The sequence below is a fragment of the Neolamprologus brichardi genome, chromosome 20, assembly GCF_056152115.1.
Source record: "Neolamprologus brichardi isolate AB-2024 chromosome 20, ASM5615211v1, whole genome shotgun sequence".
NCBI lineage: Eukaryota > Metazoa > Chordata > Actinopteri > Cichliformes > Cichlidae > Neolamprologus > Neolamprologus brichardi.
In genome coordinates, this window is record NC_142123.1 from 3725612 (window position 1) to 3751343 (window position 25732).

The following is a 25732-nucleotide window of genomic DNA, read 5'->3' on the forward strand; positions in this document are numbered from 1 at the left end:
TTTTGAAAGCTCATTGTTGATCTTTTTTTGAGTCAGCTGTCACCATATTTAGACAAGAATGAACCAATATGGACACATAATGGTGCAATGTAGCTGACTAATAAGATCCCAGACTTTCACTTGACAAACTGAAGCACAAACATTTTGGGTGGACTTCACCACACAGCAAGCCATTATTTATGGTTATTCTGTTCCATTAAAAATGCTCCAAAAGACACCAACATGATCAGGAGGTCCAGTTCAGTGACTGCTGTCCCCCATACTTACTTTCACTATGTAAGTAGGCGTAGAGGAGAACAGTCACACGAGAGAGCAGCTACAGTGTCACATGACCACTGCATGAACTGTTGTTTTTGGCCGCTTGATTGAAAAAGAGGAGCAGAGAAGGACATTTGTAAGAATAGTGGATTTAAATGTTGATTTTTATCTCCATTAAAGGCAAAAACTATTATTAAACTGAATAGTGGAACAATAACTTAATAACGATAAGGATGCACAAACAATTCAAACGCTGGAAAGCTTTCTAACCAATACTAGATGGCATAGATTCAAAAAGGTCTTGGAATCATTTCTCAGAGATTTCGGTAAAAGATTTACATGATAGCGTTACAGAGTTGCTGCATATTTCTTGAGTGCACATCCATAACGTGAATCTCCCGTTCCAACACATCCTCAAAGATGCTCTATTGGATTGAGATCTGGTGACTGTGATGGCTATCTGAGTAGAGTGAACTCACTGTCGTGTTCAAGAAACAAGTTTGAGATGATTTGAACTTCGTGACATGCAGCTTCCTGTTTGAAGCAGCCATCGGAAGATGTGTTCACTGTGGCCATAAAGGAAAGGACATGTTCAGCAACAATACTTAGGTAGATTATGACATTTAAGTTATTCTTAGTGGGTATTAAGCGGCCCAGAGTGTGGCAAAAACATATCCCCACACTATTACAGCACCACTGCCAGCCTGAACCTCTGGACGGGCAGGATGAACACTTTAATGGCAGTTTCTGACACAACCATCAGAATGTTGCAGCACAATGAAGACTTATCAGACCAGTCAACATTTCTCCAGTATTCTTTAATTTTGGTGAGCCTCAGTTTGCTGTTCTTAGCTGACAGGAGCGGCAAAGTAGACAACCATGCCAAGATGATGTGCCATGTCCTCTTGACCATGTCTAGATACGATCGTGGCTCAACAATACTCAACAATACAACAAGAGTTGGGAGTTCGCCTTGTAATCGGAAGGTTGCCGGTTTGAGCCCTGGCTTAGACAGTCTTGGTTGTTGTGTCCTTGGGCAAGACACTTCACCTGTTGCCTACTGGTGGTGGTCAGAGGGCCCGGTGGCGCCAGTGTCCGGCAGCCTCGCCTCTGTCAGTGCGCCCCAGGGTGGCTGTGGCTACAATGTAGCTGCCATCACCAGTGTGTGAATGTGTGCGTGAATCGGTGGATGACTGGTTGTGTAAAGCGCTTTGGGGTCATAGGGACTAGTAAAGCGCTATACAAATACAGGCCATTTACCATACTTAATTGCACTGAGTTGCTGCCATGTGATTGGCTGATTAGGTATCTGTGTTGATTAGCACATGTCAGGCAAAACCAATGACTATACAGTCACTATGACTAAACCAAAACTATTGTGCAGTACAGTAGATGGTAGAATCAGCAGTTAACATTAAAACTGTTGTTTAATGTTACACTTGGTCGCAATAGATGTACATAGATGTGCATGTTGACTAGTATGCCTATATTTGAGTAAATATTGGAAATACTGTTAGTGTCTGAAAAGTAGCGATATCAGGGAAATGATGTGAAGCAAAATGATCGCTGTACTGTCGCCATTATCTCGAGTTATTTTATGCTGCACAAAATAAAAATGCAAAAATGAAAAACACAGAGTAACTTGTAGCCTTTTGTTCTTGTTGGTGTCGGTTTCAGCAGTGCTGCTGGAGCTGGCCTGCTGATGCTCAGATGCAGAGCAGGTGTGGGTGGTGCCACTGCTGTCTCTAACACACACACACACACACACACACACACACACACACACACACACACACACACACACACACACACACACACACACACACACACCTGCTGAGAGGGTTCACACAGCTGTAATTGCACTCCTGCCAGAGCTATAGGAAATGGGGTGGCTGCGGGCAAAATCAGAGGAGAGCCTCGCAGCAGGCGGCAGGGAGCTGAGCTCAGAAGGGAGCTTGAAATCAGCCAACCAAAGGCCACTGTGGAGCCTAATTACACAATGAACATGAATAATGATGAATCTGTGCTCTGGTGGTGCTCTGTCCGAAATATGCAGCACTCATCGCCCAATCAGCTCAAGTCTGTACAAACAGTGGTGCCTTACCACTGTTTGTAGATCTCTCACAATGACGGATGGCCTATAGCACGGACCACATACAGACTCTATGGCTGAAATAGCTATAGTCTGTACACGTGTGAGCATTTCATTGTGTAGCAAATGTGCAGTTTAATTTGCAGTTTCTGTATGAGAGCAGGGAGTCTCTTTTATCACTGATTACTGTGACATAACTCCCCCATAGATCTGCACAACCATGCACACATACACAGAAGTCTACCTTTGAACTGAGCTTTTGACAGGTTGAATTTCTCCTGGTTTCCTTTTGTTGTTCAATCAGGAATAATGATGAAATGCAAATGGAGCTCCCCTGAGATCACAGCCTCCCATGCAGACTCCTGAAGAAGAATATTCTGTAGGTGTGGAGGGAAAAAAAATCGAAACTGTAATTGTTTTTATGAAGATAAATGAGGAAAGAGGCTGTGATTGAAGCTGCGGGAGTTTGAGGAGCTGTCCAGATGCTGAAGGAGCAACAAACAGCCTTCCAGTGAGAAATAAAAGCTGGTATCTCTGAAGGAACCCGTGTCCTTTTAACACTTGTCTTTGAACGTTTTACTTGGGTTTAATTTTCAAGCAGGGGTTTCATTTTTAGAACAGCCAAACAACCAAACACTCGAAACAAAAGGGAAATTTCACTCAATATATATATATCTATATCTCTCTATATATAGAATTCGAGGCTATTTGCGCCCTCCGGTGCTTATTTATTTTCTGTTACTCTATTTAAAAAGCAATCTGGACCAGAATAAAAGGCGTCCGCCACATATCTACAGCTCGAATCTGCAACGAGTGAGAGTGTAGTCGCAGCCCCGCGTGTAGGAGAATGCAGACAGAGGGGAGGAGTTCACGTCTTTTACTTTTCAAAGCTCCTCTGGCAGAAGAGCTCAGTCTTTGCCTGGAAAACCGCGGAGTTTGGCGCTGAGGCGTCCCGGGCACGTGACCCCCCCCCCCTTCAGCCAGATTAATCGCTTCACCGCTGCAGCCCCCGATTAAACTTTCCATGCTGTTGCCCGTCCGACGGACAGCACTTTGGAGGTTTGTGTGGACCGTGTTTGTTCCCGCTCGCTTGCCCGTCCGCCGCGCTCCGGCTCTCCACCCTCGGCTGTCCAGGTTCAAAGGGGCTCACGCGGCCAGTGGAGCTGGCCCGGGTCTCCAGCACGCATGGAGGGAGACGTTATGGACAAAGTGGAGGCCACGGCAACGGTCCGCGACTTCGACCCCATCAGCGGAAGCATCCCGGCCACCAAAGTGGAGATAACCGTGTCCTGCAGGTGAGTCCATCGCGGTGCTGATGCTGCCCCGTCTGCGTCAGGTTTGGGAAGCTTAGCGCGTCTTTTGGCTACATTTTTTCGTGAGAAGCACTTAAATTGGTAATTTTTTCATTTTCTTTTCATTTTTAAGGCGTCATTTACCTTTTTGATGTTTTTACTTTGTTATTTATTGTTTTTTTTTTTCATTTTTAATAACGCTGCTTAATATTCCCCCATTAAAAAGAAGCATAAACATGCTAAACAACAAAAAACTTTCCAGCCCACCAATAAACCCACAAGTAAAAAATATTTTTAAGCAGTTAAAAAAATATATCATTAGAAATTCACCCAGCGACTAATTAGAACTGCAGTGATGTCCTCCCCCGGTTACAGTGAGCGAAAGATGCTGCGATAGAAACCAGAGCGATGCAAACTTTTACGCATATTCCGCCCTAAGATTCGCACTTTGGTGTCTTATTTCCATAAATCAGGTCGGGTACGACGCTGTGTGCTGTGCACGCGCCCAGTCGCGTGCCTCGGGAGATGCCGAGCGTCGTGAAGTTATTATTGGCGTGCCCGAGAGGTTTCCCCCGAGGCAGCGTGTCATGTGTCAGCCTCTGCAACTGCTTGTCAGGCTCCCCCGAAACGACTGTAGTTTGTCACCGAGACGTAAAGATGAACACTAAACCGTTTTTTTCCTCCCAGCAGCCTTCAGCTGAATCCCAAAGCAGATGCAGCGGGAAAAATACCACTGATGTGACATTAGCCTGCTCGACTGGGTAGGGTGGGGCAGCGCTGGTTGCAGGTATACGCACAGTGTGTACAGTATGATGCTGAGACATATGAGAGCCTAAGCGTGCAGGAGGTGCAATTTCAATGAGAGCTGCTCATAAAATGTGATGTGAATCTGTGTTTCAATGGCCTCCCTCCAGCTTTCATTTTGCCCTGTTTCACAGTATTTAGCTCTTTTCACCTCCCGGCTACATGCATCGTTATGTGCATGTAAATGAAGTAAATAAAACCACAAGGGAGAGATTTATCAGCCAAACACCCCGCTGCCATTGTTTTCTTCCCTCGTCTGCAATATTTACTCAGTGAGTTGCCCGGAAGGAGAATTGACTGTCGATCTCGTTTAAAACTGTGATTTTTAATTTGAAATAGGCTTTGTAATCTTACCTTTGCGAGTTCAACAAACAGCTTAACAAAACCAACAAAGCCGTTAGCATGTAGCTGACCTTTTGTGACATTCTGGATATTAATTAGCCAGATTTCAAAAACGTGTCAGCTGACCTTTATTGGGCGGACAGGTGACGAGATGATGATTGATTTTTGTTTGAGGATGATGAGCCGCATGAAGCCCCGTGGGAGCATTCTGCTGTAGCCCTTGTTTATGCAACAAAAATAGTCAACTGTGTAAAACTGTGGTAAATTCGAGTGTGTGGGAAGATTGCGTTTGAGGCAGACATGGAGCTTAGGGTGGGTTTTATCCAGTGTGGGGCGTTTGGTACAGTAGCAGCTGGACTTGTGTTGCTTCCCTCTTGGAGCACGCTGTTGTTTTTTCCCTGCAGACATCCGAGCTCTAAGCCAGGGCTCTGTTGATGCCCCCAGGCTCTGTTGATCTGCCCTTGTCGTTAATTTCTCTCCAAACACTAGCTCTTGGACTCAGTTTGATGGAGAAGGAAAATTTATTCCTGCTTTCACTGGGGCCTTGAAGCATCGTCTGCTTTAGATGCAAAGGCTTCAGTTGCTGTCTGTTCTTCTTTGTGACTTGCGGGGATTGCTGCAGTCTGACCTCTGACAGCTGCTTCAGTGGACATCTCAAAAGTTGAACTCATGCAGAATACACACCAATGCACGCAGCTATTCTATCCACTTATCAGGAAGTGTATATTTTATCTATCCAGTGCAAGCAAACAGAAACAATTGGTGTTATATGAGGGGAGAAGCCCGGGCTCCACAACTCTGTGTAATTGATTTAGCAAGCCTGAGAGCTCTGAGATTGCAGCGCACATGGAATTGAACTGTGCCGTGCAGCCCTACAGGCATTCTCATAACCCTCTGCCAATATTGCAGCAAGCCCGTCTGACAAACTAGAGGGACTCAGGCAGACAACCGCTTATCAAAACAAGTGCATATCACCGTGATAGCACATTGTTCCCCGTCTATGGCTCTGATTGGCTTTGCTCACAGGTCAACCAGTGAGCCATACCCCGAGCATCTGCTTCTTAGCTGCGAGGACTGCACTTTAACTCAGTGATAAGATGGCTCTTCAAACTCAAGTAGCCTCTTTTCCTACATTTGCCTTTTATCAAACACAGTCAAGTGAATACATTTTACTGGATTAGGACCAGTTGTCCCCTGGTGCTTTTACAAGTTGACCCCTCCAAGTCTTATGTGACAGTAATAAATGTGTTGATTAGCTAATATTAAAGCAGCTCTGGTGAATGTTTTGTAAGTTGTTCGTGTGGTTTGCTTTAATTATGAGCAAAGGAGTAAATGTGAATCCTCGTGGACTGCAGAATGTGCCCTCTCTATATCTCAGCTTAGCAGGCTGTCTCAGAGTTTCCATGTACAATGACTTTAGGGAAACTGGGGCTTTAACTTTTAGGAATGAATGCTGGAAGAAATTTGCACACAGACAAAAAAAGCAAATAAAATCACCCCCCTAAAGGCTTGACACGCTGAACTTTATTTATGGAAGATTTTTTACTCCCAGTTTCTCGTTTGCTCATCAGAATGTGCATATAAATCCAGTAATGATTTGTAAATGTTGTGTTTACCCTTTACGCTTATGTGACCGTAACAAGGGAGAGGAATCGTTCTGATAAGCTCGACAAGCCTGACAAAGGTTTACAACAGTTATCAGAACACAGCGATGGAGGGGTGGTGGTGGGGATCCTGCTTCTGAATGATTACTGTTTTGGCTTCGCATTTTTTTATATAGTTAGAAATGACTGAATAATAAAACTATTTTGTTAAAACAAAAAAAAATGCACTTGTGAGTAGACAATTTTACTGCGCACTGTTTATGTGCAGCAAGGATGCTTGAGTGGTATCAAGGTCAGTTTTTAAAATACTTAATCAAAAGTTTCTTGCTATAAACTGAACATTTGGCTTCGTCTGTTATGCTTATATGAAAGCAAGTTGTGTAACAAAGTTGCACGAATGAGGGCTTTCATGTGGCTGTTTCAGAGGTGTAAACTCCTTTTTCTGATTGTTTTAGCAGCACAATAGACCAATGACATCACCAAACAGAAGGACAAATGTTTATTATTTATTTCCTTGCAATTTGCCAACATAGGCCCATTCTAGAAATTTACTGCTCCTCTTCGGCTTGTCAACGCACACCCAGGTAGGTGATTACAAGTAAAACTGGGTGACAGAGCTGCCTTCCCTTTCCACTGTGCTCCACCTCCCACCTGCCAGCTTGAACACAAACTTTATCAGCCCCCTTCACCTATTTCACAAAGACACCGAAAGCTCGTCCATCCCCTTTTGTTCCCTGCTGTTGCTTTAGTGCCTCCCTGTAACCATTCATTTGCTGTCATAGATTCGTTAGAGTAGCAATGCCTTCAATCGATGCATTCCATAGCTGGTGGGAGGGGGGGGTAACTCATCCGTGCCACTCATCACCCGAGGGATTCATTACCTGTTGAAACACACAGGGGCCACATGACTTCCAGCAGTCTTGCGACAAACCTGTGCAGGAGGGGTTCCCCTGGCGCACGGGGCCACTGATTGCTGTCCCCGCGAGGTCAGTCTGAAGACTTGAGGCATGTCTCTGGATCTGGTCTCTTCCCGAGACAATCATTGCGGCAGAGGCGTAATGAAATCATCAGGACGATTAGGATGTTTGGTGTCACTGCTCGATGCAGCAAGAGCTACTGCTCGAGCAGAGCAATTTGGACTCGAGCTGTGTAACCAACCGTTCGTTTATTTGAATGTGTTGGCATGGTGTGTAACTTCGCTGCTGTTGTTATGTTAATAGCTCTTATAGCTGCTACTCTCACTCAGTCTCGGATACCCATTTAGTAAAAGCTGTGACCTGGTTTTTCTGGTTGAATCATGCTTTTGTTTTGCTCTGGCAGGCAGCGAGTTTGAACTGAACCAGTTTGCATTGTGTAAGAACATAAAATATTAATAAAAGATCTCTCTGAGTAAGAGAGAAATTTCAATTTGCAGCGTTTTCCTTGTGCTTTTCATATTGTGATCTGGGTTAAGACTGACCTGAGGCGAGCTTGCAGCTTTTATCTTACTGGATGGCTTGTGTTTGTGGATGATGTGTCACATCTGTTTTGGTGATCAAGGCTAAACGACACCAGGGTGCCAAGAGGAGGCAGATTTTAATTTTTTTTTGCTTTTTTGTGGATGTTACATTGCAGCAGACGAGTCTCACAGGCCGATGAAGCGGATAATTATGCATGAACCCCTGACATAGTGAAAATGAATTTGGATCCCAGACACTTGGCTCGTGGTGGTGTCGGTGTTATTAATATATTCTCATTTGGGATGTATGACAGCAGAGGGGGATCCCGTGGAAGCACAATTGCAGTGCCATGCCAGAGGTTTATGACACTCTGCATGTTGCCTGCCTCATGTGAAAGTGTTGATTGGAATGACAGGAGAAGTCAAGAGTGTGTTGTAGCAATAAGAGATCAAAGCAGTCCCCAGTGGCTCGGAAATATCAAGCTGCTTTTGTCACTATTTTCAGAAAAACTTAAGGGTCAGCAGAGTATGTTGGAGGATTTGTCGTGAGGGCGTATTTGACCTAATATCACAGCGTGTCTGGAAAATGAGAGCTGGTGACAGATTTGCACAGTGTGACAGGTTACTCGGTGGAGATTTCTCCACACTGCGTTGCATATGTGGAAGGTCTTTCACTCGTTGGCAGTCTTAGCTGAAGGGCTAAACGAGCTACTCAGTGTCAGCTTATTGTCGTCTCTGAGGATTTATTCTGTTTCTGCATTAGAGTGGACATGTTATTCAGAGTGGACATGTTATTCAGAGTGGACATGTTATTCAGTAGCCATAAGCCATAACATGTGTGAGAATGTGTGCTTTTGGTAGCTATGCATAATTTTGTGCGTGTTTCTGTTTTTTTTATTACAAATATATTTAGTATTCTAAATTGGGAAATGGATTATAAGTCAAATTTTTACACGTTACCAAGCCAATGATTATAAGCTTGTGGAGGAATTCAGTCAAATTTTTTTATTTTTATTTATTTTTTATTTTTTTGCCTGTCCCATTTGGTTCTTTAGCCGTCAGAATTGTTGTCTGAAGACCAACAAGGATACCCAATGGATTTATTTTGCCAAATGGATCATCGTGGCATTGCAGTATTGGTCCATTTGATCGACCTTTGTTGTTATTATTTATTTTATTTCATTTTCAGTTGTTACAGACGGGACAGACATGAGTGAGGGATAGGAAAGGGAGAAAGAAAGAGGAAGGAAAAGAAAAACAGAAGGGGAGAGGGACAGTGAGAAAGGGGGAAAAAATCTCCTGGATCACCTGTTGAGAGAAAAAGAAGAGAAAACAAGCAAAAAAACCCCCAAAGCAACATACTAAACACAACACCATCGCATTAATCTAGCTAAGTGTAAACAGCAGTAAATACTAAATATTGAATGTTGTTGTGCAGCACGTGCGTGTTTCTTTTTTTTAAATTACAAATATATTTAGTAATCTCTATTGGGAAATGGATTATCAGTCACATTTTTACACGCTACCAAGCAAATGATTATAAGCTTGTGGAGGAATTCAGTCAAATTTTCACTGAATTCTATGTTAGAAGCTTTCAAACGGAACATGTAAGGTTGTAGTTTTTAAGCAGATTGATTAGGCTGAACCCATGTTCAAAGCCATAGGAAGTAAAAAGTTCTACAACAAAGTAACAAAAAAATCAATTGTTAAAAGATGTTTAAAATTTCAATTTATAAAGTCTTGAAAACTTGGATATGGGCCAGTGCACACATCTCTGATTTGTTTAAATAGATCTGCTGCTGTGCTATTGACTGCTTTTCTTCCCCAGGTGGAGAGGCAACTAATGAATCAGAGTTTAGGTATAAAGAAAGATTTCGTTGGGAATAAGAATGGGGATCCCGGCTTCCTTCAGTCCAACCGGCCACATTTATGAACAGTGATGTCATAAAAACAGTAATAAGTGTGGATTGGATGAAAAAGTTGACTTACAGAGATGAGATAAGGTTTGCTTATACAGGGTCGAGCCCATCAGAGCTTTTCTTCTATTTCTTTGTCTTCTTTCGTTGCTCTTTTTAGCAGTCAACACAGCGGATCATCTCCCTCCATCGCACCCATTTCACCAGTATCCTCTTGTCACACCAACCATCTGTGTCCTCCTTCACTACACACATGAATCTCTTCAGAGGTTTTCCTCTTTTCCTCCTGCCCAGCAGCTTCATATTCAACACCCTTTGCTCAGTATATCCGCTATCCCTCTTGTGCTAATGTCCAAAGTACCCATCTCAGCTTCATCTCTTCAGCTTTGTCTTCAAGCTGCTCAACCTGAGCTGTCCCTCTGATGCACTCACTTCTTTTCCTGTCCATTCTGGCCACTCCCAGTAAATAAATCTTGAAGTCTGTAGCGCAACCTTTTGTCTTTTTGTTAGGGCCATATACAGTATTAGCAGTTTGCTGAACTATCAGCATAAACATTTATAACAGCTGATAAATGAAAAATAAAAGTAAGGAACAGTTGGGAGAAACACCCTTCAACCATGTTCCGACTTGTCATTGCACAGTATGTCCACCAGAGGACAGTCGGCAACTTAACCATCAGCTGATCCGAGTGCAGTTAGGCAGAGCATAAACAGGCAAATAACTACTCGCAATAAACGTTTTTTTGTCTGAAAGTAAAAATATATTGTGTGCTATATCGGTGGGTACTGGTCTATAAACCCTACACTGTTCGGTCTCTAATATGGACATGCTTATTACAGCGTTTATCTCATAAAATTAAATAGAGGAAGATATTTGTTGGGAAACATGGAACACTTATTTCCAACCCAGTCAATTAGTGTGTGTTTGTGTTTGAGTGCATAGGCGTGTGTCACAAGTTGGTCTTACATCTTTTTTTAGTTAGCATTAGTGTTTCTCATTTCATGCTCATTACGGTTTACCACCACCCACCTGCTGTGTGTTGCTTTCACCTATTGATGCTCAACATGTGTCCACCACCAATTACGCAGCCACATTTCGCTATTTCCACACTATAAGGTGCGCTCGCAGCTCTCTGATGCTTCGCTAACCTCAATTAGCGATATCATTTCTTTGTAAATGATCATCATCACTTTTCTTTTCACTCCACACTTGGCAGAATGCATGCAGAGTGTCTTCTCTCTGTTTAAACGATCAGTTGCCAAAATATGCATGAGCTGATTCTTTACTGTGCCCAGTGTGGTGCCTAGAATACAATTCAGAGTGCTTTATATTGCCATTTTGTAGCTGATTTGGATAGTGCATGCCTGCAGCTTGGTGCTTTTTTTGGATTGCCGCAAGTTCACACTAGACTCAGTGCAAAGAGCTCTGCCAAGAGTTATAAGCCCTATAATATCAGTCTGTGTTTCCCTCCCCTTCTTGTAAAATGAATCTTTCTCTGCACAAACCCTGGGCTGTCACAGTATGCAATTAGCAACATTATTATTCCCAGATCGGACATTAGCAACATGGCAAAAGCCAACCCGATACAGGGATTTGCAGCGTATGTGCTTTCTCATTTATTACACGAGCAGAAGAGCAGGTTTATGACTGAGATCCTGTCACTGCCTGTGAGATGGCTGCCCAGGGAGCGCTCTGCTGCAGGTACTGTCGACCTGGAGAGATTCGAGGCAGAAACTGAATAATTAAACAGATGGAGGACAAGAAGACACCTGGTGCCATCACAGTGAAAGACAGCAGATGTGCGTTTCACTAATAAGGAGACCAGATTGTGTGTCTAATGTAACAGAGGGGAGGTTTTAGAGCTCTCGACAAACGCAACATTACCCTGTATCGCTGATCGTGATTCCAAATACAGACGAAATGCAGCAAAACAAAGCCACACATACATTTTCATCTGCTGTGTTTTCATTTTTGTTTCTGCTTAAATCTCAGAGAAGGTTCTCCTTTGTGTGCATGCTGTCTGATGAGCTTTGCTATATGGTATGCTATACATAATTTTTGCGCTATAAAAAATGAATTACCCTTAAGGAAAAGCTGAATATTTCACTGTACATAATGGGATTCCTCTTCTTTGTAGCACTATATACATTCCCCTTTTTGTTCTCTGACCTTTTGACCCTTTACATCTGCTCAAGGGCATGTTAGACAGGAAATAGTCCCACGGACGCCATGATCCGTAATGGAAAAGGCGAGGTCTGTCGTCTGTCAAAAGAGAGAGAGAGCCATGAGGCAGAATAGAAGACTTGAAATGCAAACCATCCTTCTGTTTGACCTCTCGGATCTCTCCGCCGTCTCTAATGTATTATGGAGAGTTTTCTTCCTGTAAATCAGTCTTACTTGACTTTCAGGCTCTCATTTGTCATGTCCTCGTAAAAACCAATGAGGCAGCAGCTCATTGGCCAGTTAGATTCAGGACAATTTTAAACCACTTTCCACTGAATTAGATACCATTTCTCCAACTTGCCAATTAGGACTTTGACAACTTTAAGGAAGCAGAGGAGACTAAAGGGACTGGTGACAATAAGGCACTGTGGGCACGGGAATTAAATTCTACATTTCTTAGTTTAATAATCAGCCCCTTGGACCATGGAGTTACTAAAATATCTCCAGGGATCTGACTGAGAGGGAGCGTTTTCCTAATATATTCTTTTTTAATTAGAGTTCAGCAGCCACCCATGCTTTAGAGGTCAAATCTCCTTCACACTGGGCATTCAGTGAAACCATTTATCAACTACAGCGCCTTTTGACACATTTATACCAGCAGAGAGAGTTTGCAGATTTGATTTAAGAGCTCGTGCATTTCTGGGCCGATGCTAATTCAGCGTTTACAGAAATTCCTGGTTGTGGCTTATTGTATTTATCAACTGAAGTGTGCATAACCAATAACTATGAGCTTAATTCACTGCCGAATAAACAAACATCACTTTGTGAGGGATGATTAGGCGGAGAAAAGAAAGCTATTAAGATTATATTCTGCTTTTTTTTTCTCCAGCGAAATTGAATTTATTCTTGTTAAACATCTAATAATGCACTGCTGACTCTTACTTCAGGCGCACTAAAATATGAAAAGCTTAAGTAAGAAAGGAGAGATTATTGCAATCAAAGTTTTAATGAAGGTGACGGGATCAAGAGCAATAGAGAAAAAAGGAGAGTTTGCTGTTTTCGTTACATGCTTTTTAAATGAGATGGCCACAGCGATCACAAAAGCGCCGCGATCTGAAAGCAGGCGGATACATGAAATGGTGTGAATGAAAAATAGCTGTATCTAATTACTTTTGTCCTACTTTCAATGAACTTCATCTTCATCAACAAACTTTTCCTACATCGGCTTGCGGGATAATGATCTTCTCTTATCCCACTGAGATTTGCAAAGAGAAGGAGTTAACTTTTGAAATAGGCAGCGTTACTTCAGTGAAAGCAGACGGATTATCTGAGATGTTAATACCCGTCCTACGGCACTGATGCGCACACTCTGGCCATGCGCACATTAAGCTCCTGGATTAATTTGTACAGGCGTATAAATCTGTATACTAATCATTTCTTTCTGGAATAAAAATGTTTGGCAAAAACAAATTAAGGCTTAGCCAGGTAAACGAAGGCTTGTGCTCTACAGGAACATGGAGCAAAACTAAAAGAGGATGTCATGTTTTCCACTCTTGTCTGCTCTGAGAGCAGGGATAAGGTGATGGACAAGCTAATTGTTTGAGGGTAATGGATGCCAGACAGTAACAGGTGGATACAAAGAGGCGGTTAGTCATGGATGGCTTTGTTACTTCCAATGATAATTGCACTGACAATCGTCCAACTGTAGTCAGGTCAGCCCAAGGCTAATACCCAATAACACCGCATCTGTCATTTCCCCACGTTTCCCTGTCACAGAAGATTTTGTGTCCAGGAACGGGGAATTACATGTACACGAACGATGCCCTGCTGCTTGGATTCAGTCCTGAACTCTCATCTATATTCATTGAAATTCTGCTGTCCCCTGAAGGGAAGAGGACTTTTCTGAATTGCGATCAAGTTATTTAGCGGCACAAGCTTTTGCACTTTACAGATATGCTAATGAGATCCCTGAAAACATTGGGAACACGTCTTCCATCTAAAATGGTAAATGATGATAGCGTTGCTTTATGTTGTAAAGGTGATGCCTACCTTATTAGAATTTGCACAGAGGGAACATATTAAGGGAAAACGTTCAGGGTTTTAGCTTAAAATAAGGATGACATGAATGATATTATTGCTGATTGCACCTCTTATCTGGATTGAGTCAATAAGCCAATCAGGGTGCGTGGCTGCTTGAAAAGGTGCCAGATGATGATGATCGGTGTTAGCAAACTGGATAGGTCTTTCACGAAAGCGTGAATGCTTTATTTAGAGAGTTTAGCGTGTGCAAAATGCTACAGGCCACCAGATAGTGATGGACTCATTCAGTCTAATGATATTGGTTTGAATGGTTAAATAAATTCTCATATGTAGTCTGTAGCTTGTTGGTTGCTGGCCCGAGTCACTTGGACACCTTACATTCACTCTGTTGCTGCGACAGAGCTGCTAGCTTGTTAATTGCCACACTATCTCCTCTGCGTTGTCGTGTACATATGAGGAAAGCTGGGTGCTGTGCTCAGTGTCAATAAAGGCTGCTCATTGGTTTGTACAGAAGCTGTGATCATGAATATTTTGGTCAGTGCTGAGATCTGGATTATTTAACATGATTATCTATTAACTTTTAAAACATCGGGCATTATTTGAACTTTGAGCACAAATTGTGTTATTTTTGTCACGGTTCTGGGTCGGTTCGACGCAGCATTTTGAGTTTATTATGTTTTGGTTTATGTTTCGAATGATCGTTTTGTTCCTCTTGTGCTTTGTCGATTATTATTAGAATTCTATCTTTCTGTTTATTTGTGGTCAGGATTTGTTGTCTCGTGTATTGTTTGGGTTTCATGTATTATTTTCTGCCTCTCTGTGTTGAGTCCGTGTCTTTGAGTGATTCATGTTTCCTGTTTTATTGTGAAAGTCTTTGTCTTATGTTTGTGTGTGCAGCTTTGCTCCCCCTGTCTCGTCAGCCCTGATCTCTCCCAGCTGTGTCTCCCTCCTGTTGCCCATTTCCTCATTACCACCCTTTGTATATAAGCCCTGTGTTTTCCCGTGCTCGGTGTTGCGTCGTACCTTTGGATTATGCCTGTGTGTTCATGTTCAGTACCATTGTGCAGTTTCTGCCAGTGAATATAGCTGAGGTTTTTTCGAGTTACTATTCAGTGTTCGAGTCCTGCATTTGGATCCTCCTCTCCACCTGCCCGCACACAGAGCCCTGACAACTTTTTGTGTCAGCATCTACTTTTCAGATTACTTGGAGCCAAAATATTTCCAAGCAGCTGTTTTATCCTCTCCCATTGCTCAAAGACTCTTTTTGTCCTTCGGGTTTGAGCTGAGCTAAAAATGCCTGCTCTCTAGGGCTTTTTTGTATTATAGGAATGGGTGCAGGCACAATTGTGGAGGGGAAGATGCACAGGATTTCTAAAACAAGACAAAAAGGAGCAAATTATTGTGAAACTTGATTATCTTATTTTAATAATCTTTGAAAGTTAAAACTGTGATTGAGTGTACAATTAAATATATTACCCAGCCATAAATATGTCTAGTTTGAACTGTTTATCTGTTTCTTGAACGTTTTTTTTATGCCACTTGTTTTTTTTGCATCATTTTTAGATTTACAGTTATCTACTAAACTTACACGAATAAAAGAAATCTGACATTTAATGTATGGTATTCTATCTTCAGGTGTTTTAAAAAATGTTTTTGTTTAATACTCACATTTCTGCATTTTTTATTTAAGGATTACATATTCTTAAAAGTGGTTAGCACTGTTGCCGCACAGCAAGAAGGTCCTGAGTTCAATTCCAACGTCAGGCCGGGGTCTTTCTGTGTGGAGTTTGCATGTTCTCCCCGTGTTTGCGTGGGTTCCCTCCGGGTACTCCGGCTTCCTCCCACCGTCCAAAGACATGCAGCTTGTGGGGATAGGTTAATTGGAAAATCCAAATTACCACTAGGTGTGAATGTGGGAGTGAATGTGAGTGCGAATGGTTGTCTGTCCCTGTGTATTGGCCTTGCGACAGACTGGCGACCTGTCCAGGGTGTACCCCGCCTCTCGCCCTATGACAGCTGGGATAGGCTCCAGCGCCCCCCCCCCCCTGTGAAAAGGAGAAGCGGAAGTGAATGGATGGATATTCTTAAAAGGATTTGCAGTTTCTGAGTGCACTGTAGAGGCAGGCTGCTTTTATAGGTAGTGTCCATACTTTGAAAGGCACCTCTGCCTGTTACTCTTTCCACTGCACGTTATTGTGCTCACATGGAAATGATATCCCACGGGGCGGTGTGGTTTGTGTGAAGTTGAGTATGGTTGTTGAATTACCGTGCAATTATGTTGTAGCTCTTTGCATATGGCATTCAGTGATTTCCCAGCATGAAAGAAGAAGCATTTGTGTATTGTGTACAGCTGTTGCCCTGCAGTCTTAAATGGAAATTGCATATAAACACACACATGCAGGACTCTGTTTTCACATTTTGATGTGCAACTCTTTTCTTCTCTTACAGGAATCTGTTGGACCGAGACACTTTCTCCAAATCTGACCCTTGTAAGTTCTCAGCTTTTACGATGATAATTGCAGCTTAGATTTTCCTGCGGGAGATTTTGCTCGGAATATGGTTCGCTGACACCTCGTCTCCATTTACAAAGCTTCACTTTTTATTTTTGCTGAGCTTAACTTTGATTCAGTTTACTGCGCTGTTTCAAAGTGTTCCTTCAATAACTGCATATCATTTGCACAATAATGTGACAACCTTTCCTTGCTGAGAGCTAAAGTACCTTAATGCATGCAGGGTGTAAACGCCAGCCTTTGAATACAAATGGCTATCTTTTGGTGAGACACATGGGGAAACGCCATAAAGGCATTTTCTTTGATACTCCCTGCAGGATAGAGAATGGAGGGGGAGACATTTAACATAATAGGGAGGAGGTAAAAGCCCTTTGTGTAAATAAGCTACTGGGAAAATAGCACTGACACCCTGTTTTGTATTTGCCTGAAGCTGAACCTCGGTATATATGACAGGTCATGTGGTATTCACCCGCCTCAGCTTCATTTAAAGTCGCCAGATCTAATGGGAATCAGGAGAATCCCACAATGAAGAAATTGTGTTTTGATTGCATGGGTGTCGCTGTGTTCAGCGGCTCTCTATCTTGATTTTCTTTTTTGATTGTGGACAGCATACCTAGAACAATCAAGCTTGGCAGTTCATTATGTTGTCAGGGCGTGGCAAGATAATTAATCATGAATGTCAGCAAAGAAGGAACAAAACAAACACAATTTGAAGAGGCAGGATTCTTGATCGAGATTGTTTGGTGACGTATTCTTCTGTTTTGCATTTTTCCTCTCTCTTCGCTGCTATCTCATCCTTCTCCATCACTTCTCAGTGGTTGTGTTGTACACCCAGGGCGTAGAGACCAAACAGTGGAGAGAGGTAAGCGATCACGCCGTTTCCCTGTCAACACTACTCAATCAGTCCGTCTCTTTTCCGTGACATCTTACTCTGTTTATCCCGCTTATCCCCGTCCCCACCCTCCTCTGTCTCAAGGTAAATGCTGTGAGTGCCAATCACTTGCAATTGACTGACCTTGTAAATGCTGGTGCTCTGGTCAGCACTGTGTTAGCTGTGACTGATTAAGGTGGCAGCTACATGTATCATTAAAGATTTTCCTCTGTGTCGCTGTCCCCTCTGGCTTCCCCTCTGATCAAAGCAGACAGAGGTTGCAGTAAGACATTAGGCCCGTCTGGAATTGTTATGTGACACTGTAATCACAAATTAAAAGCATACACTGAAGCTGCAACTTAAATTAAATCATTATTTTCATCTAAGGCAGTCGAACTAGTCTCTTTGCTTACACATTGAAATCGATTGGGATTGAACGGTGAGTGGTGTGACTTCAGATTTAAAATGGGAAAGATCTGATACCCCAATAAAAGCAAAACATATGGTTTTGTTGAGTTTTTGCTTCCAAAAAGGCAAAAATGCGTTTCAGTTGTACCGCACAGATTGATAACTGGGATTTCAGGATTCACTGGACAAATTAGTGGCTAAACAGTTAACCCTTTAAAACCGGTCAGAGCAGCACGCTCTGTTTTGCATAACTATTTTTAAATCCCGGTAGCTCTGCAACCACGTGAGCTAGCGCAATACTTTTTTTTGCATATGAAACCGGAGGAGTTGTACTTACATCTTATGCCATCAGCTTGTCCTCGGTCACGGTTTTCTTCCACATATAACTTTGCAAAAACTGCATAAAAAGCGCTTGCAGCAACAAAAACATAATATTCCAGAAGCACGCTTTGCCGATCCGATCAGCTGTTCATAACACTTCCTACATTGGATTAGACGTCAGCGCGAACTATCGCATGTCCGCCATTACCTGCCCGAAACCGGAAGTGACATCATTTCGCGGAAATGTAGTTTTTTTTTTACCATCAGGGCCTCATGAGCCTATACTGGTGTTTTTAAAAGTTATCTTTGACTTTATGACTTTCTGTGTCGTTTCTGGGATGCTTAGGACTCATATTGCACTGCTGGAAATAGTTTATTTTGATGCATATGCTGCTTTTTTGCAAATTTGCATTATAATATTTATTTTCGTTTTTCCTGCAGTGTATAAAAATTGGTGTATTTCAAAAATAAAACTATGAAGACACTCAAAATAAATTTCCTGTGGTGGGAAACTATTTTGTGCAACTTTTTTGTATTTACAGTTTTGAGGGATAAGCCTCTTAAATTTCTCTAACTAGAAATATATGTTAAAAAAACAAAAACGATTTTCAATTTTTTTGTAGTTTATTGCACTTTTTTACAATTTATGTAATTACTATACACTTAATGCAGACATATTATTAAAATTTAGGCTGTAATGGTTGTATTGATGTATAGCAACTTGAAATGTTCCCAAAAATGGCTCCACAGCATGTAAAAATATAATATAAGCTCTGGCGGACTTGGTTCTATGGTAGGTCTTAAAGGGTTAAAGTATCACCAAATTTTACTCTTTATTTCATAAAATATAACAGTATAAGCAGCAATGATCTCAGTTTGACTGTAAAACCTAAAGAATAATCTATACCTGTAGCCACTCTGCTTAGCTGCTGTGTGAACCTCAGTATAAATGGCTCCACTATTTTTACCTTGCTCTTTTTAGCTTAGAGAAACTACAAAGAAGAGATGTGAAATGAGTTCAGAGAAAAGGTCAAATGTTTATTTGAATCACAAATTACATCTTTTCACAAGTAGATTGGGAAATGCTCCATCAGCTCTGCATAGTTTGATTATATTGTCTAAAAATAAAAACAAAAACTGAAGTGAGAACAGAGGTAACACAAGCAGACCCAGAAAGATTACCAGCAGATTGGATAATATGAGTAAAATATGAGTACCACAAAGAACAGGTGAGAAATAACACGAGAAACCACCTCAGGGATCAACAAGAATTACCAGAAACAGTGTGGCAAACAGGCCATTTGAAAAAGCACTGTGGGCAAGGAGACAGGGTGATAAACCACCAAAAGCTCTTCCACTGCTCCAAAGCATACCATCTGCCTTTTTTAAATAATATTTTTCACTGTATGAATGACTCATCCAGGATCATAACCATAAAACACCCCCACAGGTGCCACGGACAAAATAAATTTAGCATTACTAAGAATTAGCCATTTGCAGGGTGAAAGATGGAGGAAATTTTCACTACATTCGAAACAGAAAATTGTCGATTCTATGCCCAAGTAGTCCTGTTCATTCATTACTGGTGGATCGCTAGAAAAATGGTGATGAGATGATGAGATGGTGCATTGCACCAGACATTTCCTCCACAGAGACATTGACGTTGGTGTTGCATTTTGAAGGAGGGGAAGTCGATATACAAGGTTGTAAAAGAAGTACAAACCTGGGCTCTACGCAGTGGCTGATCACAGTTTGAAGTGGATGTGAATGTCAGATTGTTGATCTCCAAAAGTGACAGATAATGTGTGACACAGACACCCCTTATCTGACTTCAGAGTGGTGCTGGCTTAGGGGGCTTCTGATGGTAGCAGACCATCTGACATGCAGTTTGGACAGATCATAAATCCTGCAGTGGCCCCCGTAGATGCAAGAAAATAAATCTTACCTTTGCATGACAACACACACACATACATTTGGTTTATATGTCTGAATACCAGACCTACCAAGTTTTAAAGAAACACATTGACATTTCAGCCTTTTTAAAGTAGAGCATTAGAAGGTCAATACTGCTCTTAATTGCCCGTCATCAACAATATTGCAGAAGTGGAAGCAGAGCAACTACGGACGAAAGTTTCGGCCTGTCTCAGCAATGCAAAGCCCCCAGCATCCAACATCACCATGGAGGAGAGAAAGGCACAACATTATCATCTTTCCGGCAGACAAGGGCAGGTGCACAGTATTGCTAAACCAGAAAGACTATCATGAAAAGATTTTGTCACTACTCAGTGATGAAAATACTTATGAGCCCCTGAAAAGAGACCCAGGAAGTGGCTACAGGAAGAGGGTGATAGACTGTCTGAAGCAGTTAGAACAAGACAAGGCTATTGACCGGACCTCATACCACAGGCTGTACCAGGGGAGTCTGCACCAAGTCTGTAAGGTTTACCGAAAATACATAAACAGGGTGCACCTTTAAGATTGTCTGCATGATCAACTCGGTCACCTATAACATCTCCAAGTTTCTGGCTTTGATCCTCAACCCGCTGGTGGGCAGCTCTGAACACCACATCCAGAACACGCTGGATTTTGTTGAGAAGGTGAGAGATGTCATTATGGAGGCAGATGAAACCATGGTCTCGTACGATGTTACATCTCTGTTCACTTGCATCCCAGTCACAGAATCGTTGGAGGTAGTTCGTAAGAGATTACAGGATGACACCAACCTCAGCAACAGGACCACTCTCAGCATCGACCAAGTGTGTTTGCTTTTGGAATTGTCTTCATTCCACCTACTTCACATACAGGGGTCAGTTCTACAGGCAGAAACATGGGTGTGCCATGGGCTCCCCAGTTTCACCTATCGTGACCAATTTGTACATGGAAGAAGTGGAAAAGAGGGCTTTGCTATCCTACCCTGGAACACCACCAAGCCATTGGTTCAGATATGTGGATGACACCTGGGTGAAAATCAAATCTCAGGATGTACTACATTTCACGGATCACATTAACTCGGTGGACCGACACATCAAATTCATCAGGGAGGATATGAAAAGTGGCAAGTTAGCCTTCTTAGACTGTGAGATTTCCATCAGTAATGGGGGACATCTAAAAGCTGACGTGTACCATAAACCTACACATACGGATCAGTATCTAAGGTTTGACTCTCATCATCCACTGGAGCACAAACTGGGCGTCATCAGGACGCTACAACACAGAGCGAACACCATCCCCACTGACACAGCGGCCAGGGAGGCAGAAGAACAGCACATCAAAAAGGCCCTGAGTAAATGTGGTTATCCCAGCTGGACTTTTGTTAAAGCTGGGAAGGCGCCAAAAGAAAGCTCCAGCCGATCCAGGAGAGAAGGACAACCGCTGCCCAAGCGAAAACCTGTAGTGATCCCATATGTGTCAGGAGTATCGGAGCAGTTGAGAAGCATTTTTTTCTAAACACCGGGTCTCTGTGGCTTTTAAACCCCAAAACACGGTGCGCCAAAATTGGTCCACCCCAAGGATCGGGTCCCCCGACACAAACAGAGTAACATAGTGTACGCTGTTAAGTGCAGGAGGATTGCCAGGATTTATACATCGGGTAAACCAAACAACCTCTGGCGAAGAGGATGTCACAACACAGAAGAGCTACCTCGTCAGGCCAGGACTCTGCAGTCTATTTACACCTACAGGCCAGTGGATTCTCTTTCAATGATGAGGATGTTCACATCCTGGACAGGGAGGAACGCTGGTTTGAGGGCGGAGTCAAGGAGGCCATTTACGTGAAAAGGGAAAGACCATCTCTGAATCGAGGAGGGGGCCTAAGGGTACATCTTTCGCCATCTTACAATGCTGTGATTGCAGCCATTCCCCAACTCTCTGTGAATGGTACTCATGGCCATTGATCAGTGGTCTTTGATCAGTGGGTTTTGGTCAGTGGTTGTTGATCAATGGTCATGAGAATTTGCATAATTATGATTAAGCTGAGACTGAAGAAGTCACTTGGATGAGTGACGAAACGTTTCTCCCACAAAACGCTACGTCCAGATGAACAGAATCAACTTTTGGAGATGCCGTCATCTTCAGCTCTCTCCCTTCTCCCTTCCCTTTTTTTGGTACTTCTATGCCGGAGTCTTAATGTTTCTTAGGGTTGTGATCGATTGCCGGCCAACCCTTTGACTCTGGAAAAAAGGTTGACTTTCATTCAAAGCCAGCAATGTTGGAAGAATCAGGTCAGGACACAGTCCAAAGTTGCCTTTATAACACCTAAGTGATTTCTCGCTACTTCTCGCTACTCGATACTCTTCGATTTAGGCAATGGTGCTGTCTGCACCGTGCATACACTTGTTTGCTGTAAATTCACTGGACAGCTACCTGCTCATGTTGATGCGTTTGAACATCAAACAGTTTTCATATTATGCTACAGGCACTTGCAATCTTATTGCCTTTGATACGGTTGCTTCGAACATGGAGACCTGGTCTGCGACTACTGCTGCCTTTAAGGTAGCTTTGGTGCATCCAGACGGCGATAAATACGGAGTTGGTCTGCTATGAGTTTGGGATCAAGTTGGCAATCGCATGCAATCTCTTTGTGATAATACCATGGTTACTCTGGTAAATCAGAAAAAAGCTGCTTATTGCTGTCTGTTTAATATATTTTGCCATTTATATACAAAGAAATTGACACTAAACAAAACCTCACCTATTTGAAACAGAGGTTTAGAAATTCCTCCACTAATAGTGACACAGGCACTCAGCAGCCTTGCTTTTATATACAAATATAACCAGAATACAGTTGAATTGAGTCTCTTATTGTAAAAAAAACTTAAAGGTAGCCCTCATTGGCATGGACTGACTCAGACTGATTGCAATGTGTTGGCAGTGTGTTTCCTAATGGCAAGGAGATCGACTTCCTGTTTTTACTCTACTGAGACTGAGCAATTTGGGAGGAGAAGCAGACTGGAGACTATTTACTGTCAACAGACATGCATTGCACATTTGCATTGCCAAGTGGATCTCAAAGAGAAGACGAAGAAGTCTGAGAAAGTTTTCTGCAGCCTTAACAACACTTGAGGTTGATGCTTGACAGTTTTTCCTCTTATGTCTCTGAACGAATGTCTGCCGGCCTTGACTCACAGAAAAGCAAGTCTTTGTACTGGTAGCAACACAGTAATATTCTGTTCCTAAGAAAGTACTTTTAACATTTTATCATGCAAATATGGATGAGCATCAAGTGTTGTGCTCATTCGTGATAAGCGTCCTACAGTTGTCACCTCGGGTTACAGTGCCCCACCTCGAGCGTACAAACTGCGGGTGCAGGCTGAATGCCTCTCCCTGAAGGAGATAGGCCTGTGTCTTCAGCTGCAGATGACAGCTGGCTTTGCGAGCAGCCGAGTCAAGCTGTGCAGAATTGATAAAGCGGAGTGCCTCTTTTGCCCCTCTGTCAGGTAATGTGTTTTTGTTCTCCTGGGAGTAAGTGTGGTTGGTAGCCAGTGTGCCACCAGCCATCTGTAATCCAATTACCCTTCTACGGGACAAGCTTCCCCATCAGCTGCTGGTCATCCACACACCAACATGAAAGCAGATGTTACACATGCATTGTGTTTTGCTTCCTAAGAAACCAGTGAGCTCTTAACTCACTTTTGGTCACAACATGAATCTGACAATCCATCATTTTCCTGCAGCATGACTTAAAGTCTTAATATCCAACTCCCTCATCAGTTATTACTCCAGGTGCCTGACAGATTTTCCCCTGTCTTGCACTTTCACTTACCTGAGCAGCTGACATAGTACAACCTGCATAAATTCCTTTCAAACTCCTTGACGTTAATCTTTTTACCAAGATAAATCTTCTAACGTTAGGGCTCACAATTTATTTCAGTACAGGGTTACTTAAGGGAAAGAAGTCACACTGCCAGCACCCGGATATCCCTGCAGGAAGGATCTTTTTTTTCTCTCTTGACAGTTAATTGTAGAGCTTTGCAACGTTGGCTTTACATGTACTTGCCAAGGTGGAGATAATGTGTGGAGTGGGAGATCTGTTATTTCCTCGGGTGGCTTTTTTAGCTGCTCTGGTGCTGATTCTTCTTCCTTTGTTATGTTTGGCGTGGCACCAAAGTGAATATGCTATAGCCCTCCCGCTGCCACATACACCTTCTGTCATTAAAAATAGGCTGCTGTTCGCTCGGGACAGATTTCACCTTCTTTGCGTTTGCTGGAGCAGAGCTCTCACATTTTTTGACAGGAAAAGCAGGAGAGGAGGTAGTGACACACACACACACATGCACACAGAGTAGTTAAACTTTTATAGACCTAGACACTCTTTTATACCTGATGGCAGGCTACACTTGAACAAACCCACACTCTTAGGCTGTCATAAGTTGCACACAATCCACCCCGACTGTCTTTGCATTAGCATCGGCGTCCATCCGTTCAACGTATTCTGCTCGCGTAGCGTGGCTTGTCTGCTTTCATGTTAGGACTCACTTTGAGTCTTAACCCCATTGGATGTAATCACAAAAGTGAGTCTGTAATCCCGCTGTTTCATCTCCTTAATAAGCCCTAACACTGCTATTATTAATTCACCGTGTCAGTTTATGGTTACTCTTTTTTACCGGCGATGTTTTATTTATGCAGCTCAACATCACTTCTCTGACTTTCTGACTGAATTATTCATGTCGGATAACAATTAATGCGTGTGTGCTCACGAGGAAGAGGGTGCAACTCTTTCCATTTTTGTTGATTTGTTTGTCAGCACATCACCTCATCACAGAGTCTTGCTGTGTAACACTGATGTAATGGTTTTTGGTGTCTGCCCTGGCAGCTTTACTTTTTCTTCCTTTTGCAGGAGTGTTGTTAGTTCCCCTTTGTAAAAGCAAATGTAAAAACGCCACTTGCCCTAGAAGTGGCTTTAGAGAAAGATGGAGGCGTGAATGTGGTATTAAAGAAAATTAGTGTAATTGGATTCAATAAAATGCCTTCTGCAAGCTTATGCATGCCCAGCACAATGTGAAAAGGTAAAGAAGAAGAAGATAGAACCTTCTGATTTTTTATTCCTGTTAATACTAATTCAGATGGCTGTTTGGTAGCATGATAGATAGGATGTTGTGAGGTAATAGAGCAGTAAATACAGATTCTCAAAGCTTCTTGTTCACGTCTACCTTGTCTTGTCTCTAGTTTGGGAGAACAGAGGTGATAGACAACACGCTAAACCCAGACTTTGTCAGGAAGTACATCCTGGACTACTTCTTCGAGGAGAAGCAGAATCTGCGCTTTGACGTGTGAGTTATTCTATTTGATCCATTTCGCTGAGGACACACACTGAGGTTTTTTTTTGTTATGCCACCCTCTTCTCCAGTTCTTCATTTATTTCCAACACAGCATCTTCTTAACATCCTCTCCCTTAGCGTGCTTCCTTGTCCCCCATCTATCTCATCATCCCCTCTCCCCTTTTTCCTGCCTGTCATTTTCTCTCAAAGTCACTCTTTTTCTATCTTCTCTTGCTCGTCATCAGCTTGAGTCTCTCCCAAGGAATTATTCATTGGTGCAGTGTCTCAGTAGTCATTCGTTGAGTGGAGATTGGTATAAGGTGATAAATATTTCATATAAAGTTTTATCCTTAATCTCCCCGCTGCTAAGAAAAGCAAATGTCTGAAAGCAAGTCCCATAAAACTCACAAAGGCCG

At 42.6% G+C, this 25732-nt stretch overlaps 1 protein-coding gene across 2 annotated transcripts in view; it reads left to right on the forward strand.

Annotated features, from left to right (window-relative positions):
- Window positions 1–3145: 3145 nt before the first annotated feature.
- The window catches only part of cpne5a (copine Va), an 88377-nt gene continuing 65790 nt past the window's right edge, over window positions 3146–25732 (forward strand). For both annotated transcript variants that reach the window (XM_087833717.1, XM_087833718.1), the window contains exons 1-4: window positions 3146–3645; window positions 16399–16439; window positions 17276–17322; window positions 25225–25328. In XM_087833717.1, the coding sequence (XP_087689843.1) occupies window positions 3536–3645; window positions 16399–16439; window positions 17276–17322; window positions 25225–25328 (302 nt within the window). In that variant the 5' untranslated portion in view covers window positions 3146–3535. The remainder of the gene's footprint in view (window positions 3646–16398; window positions 16440–17275; window positions 17323–25224; window positions 25329–25732) is intronic.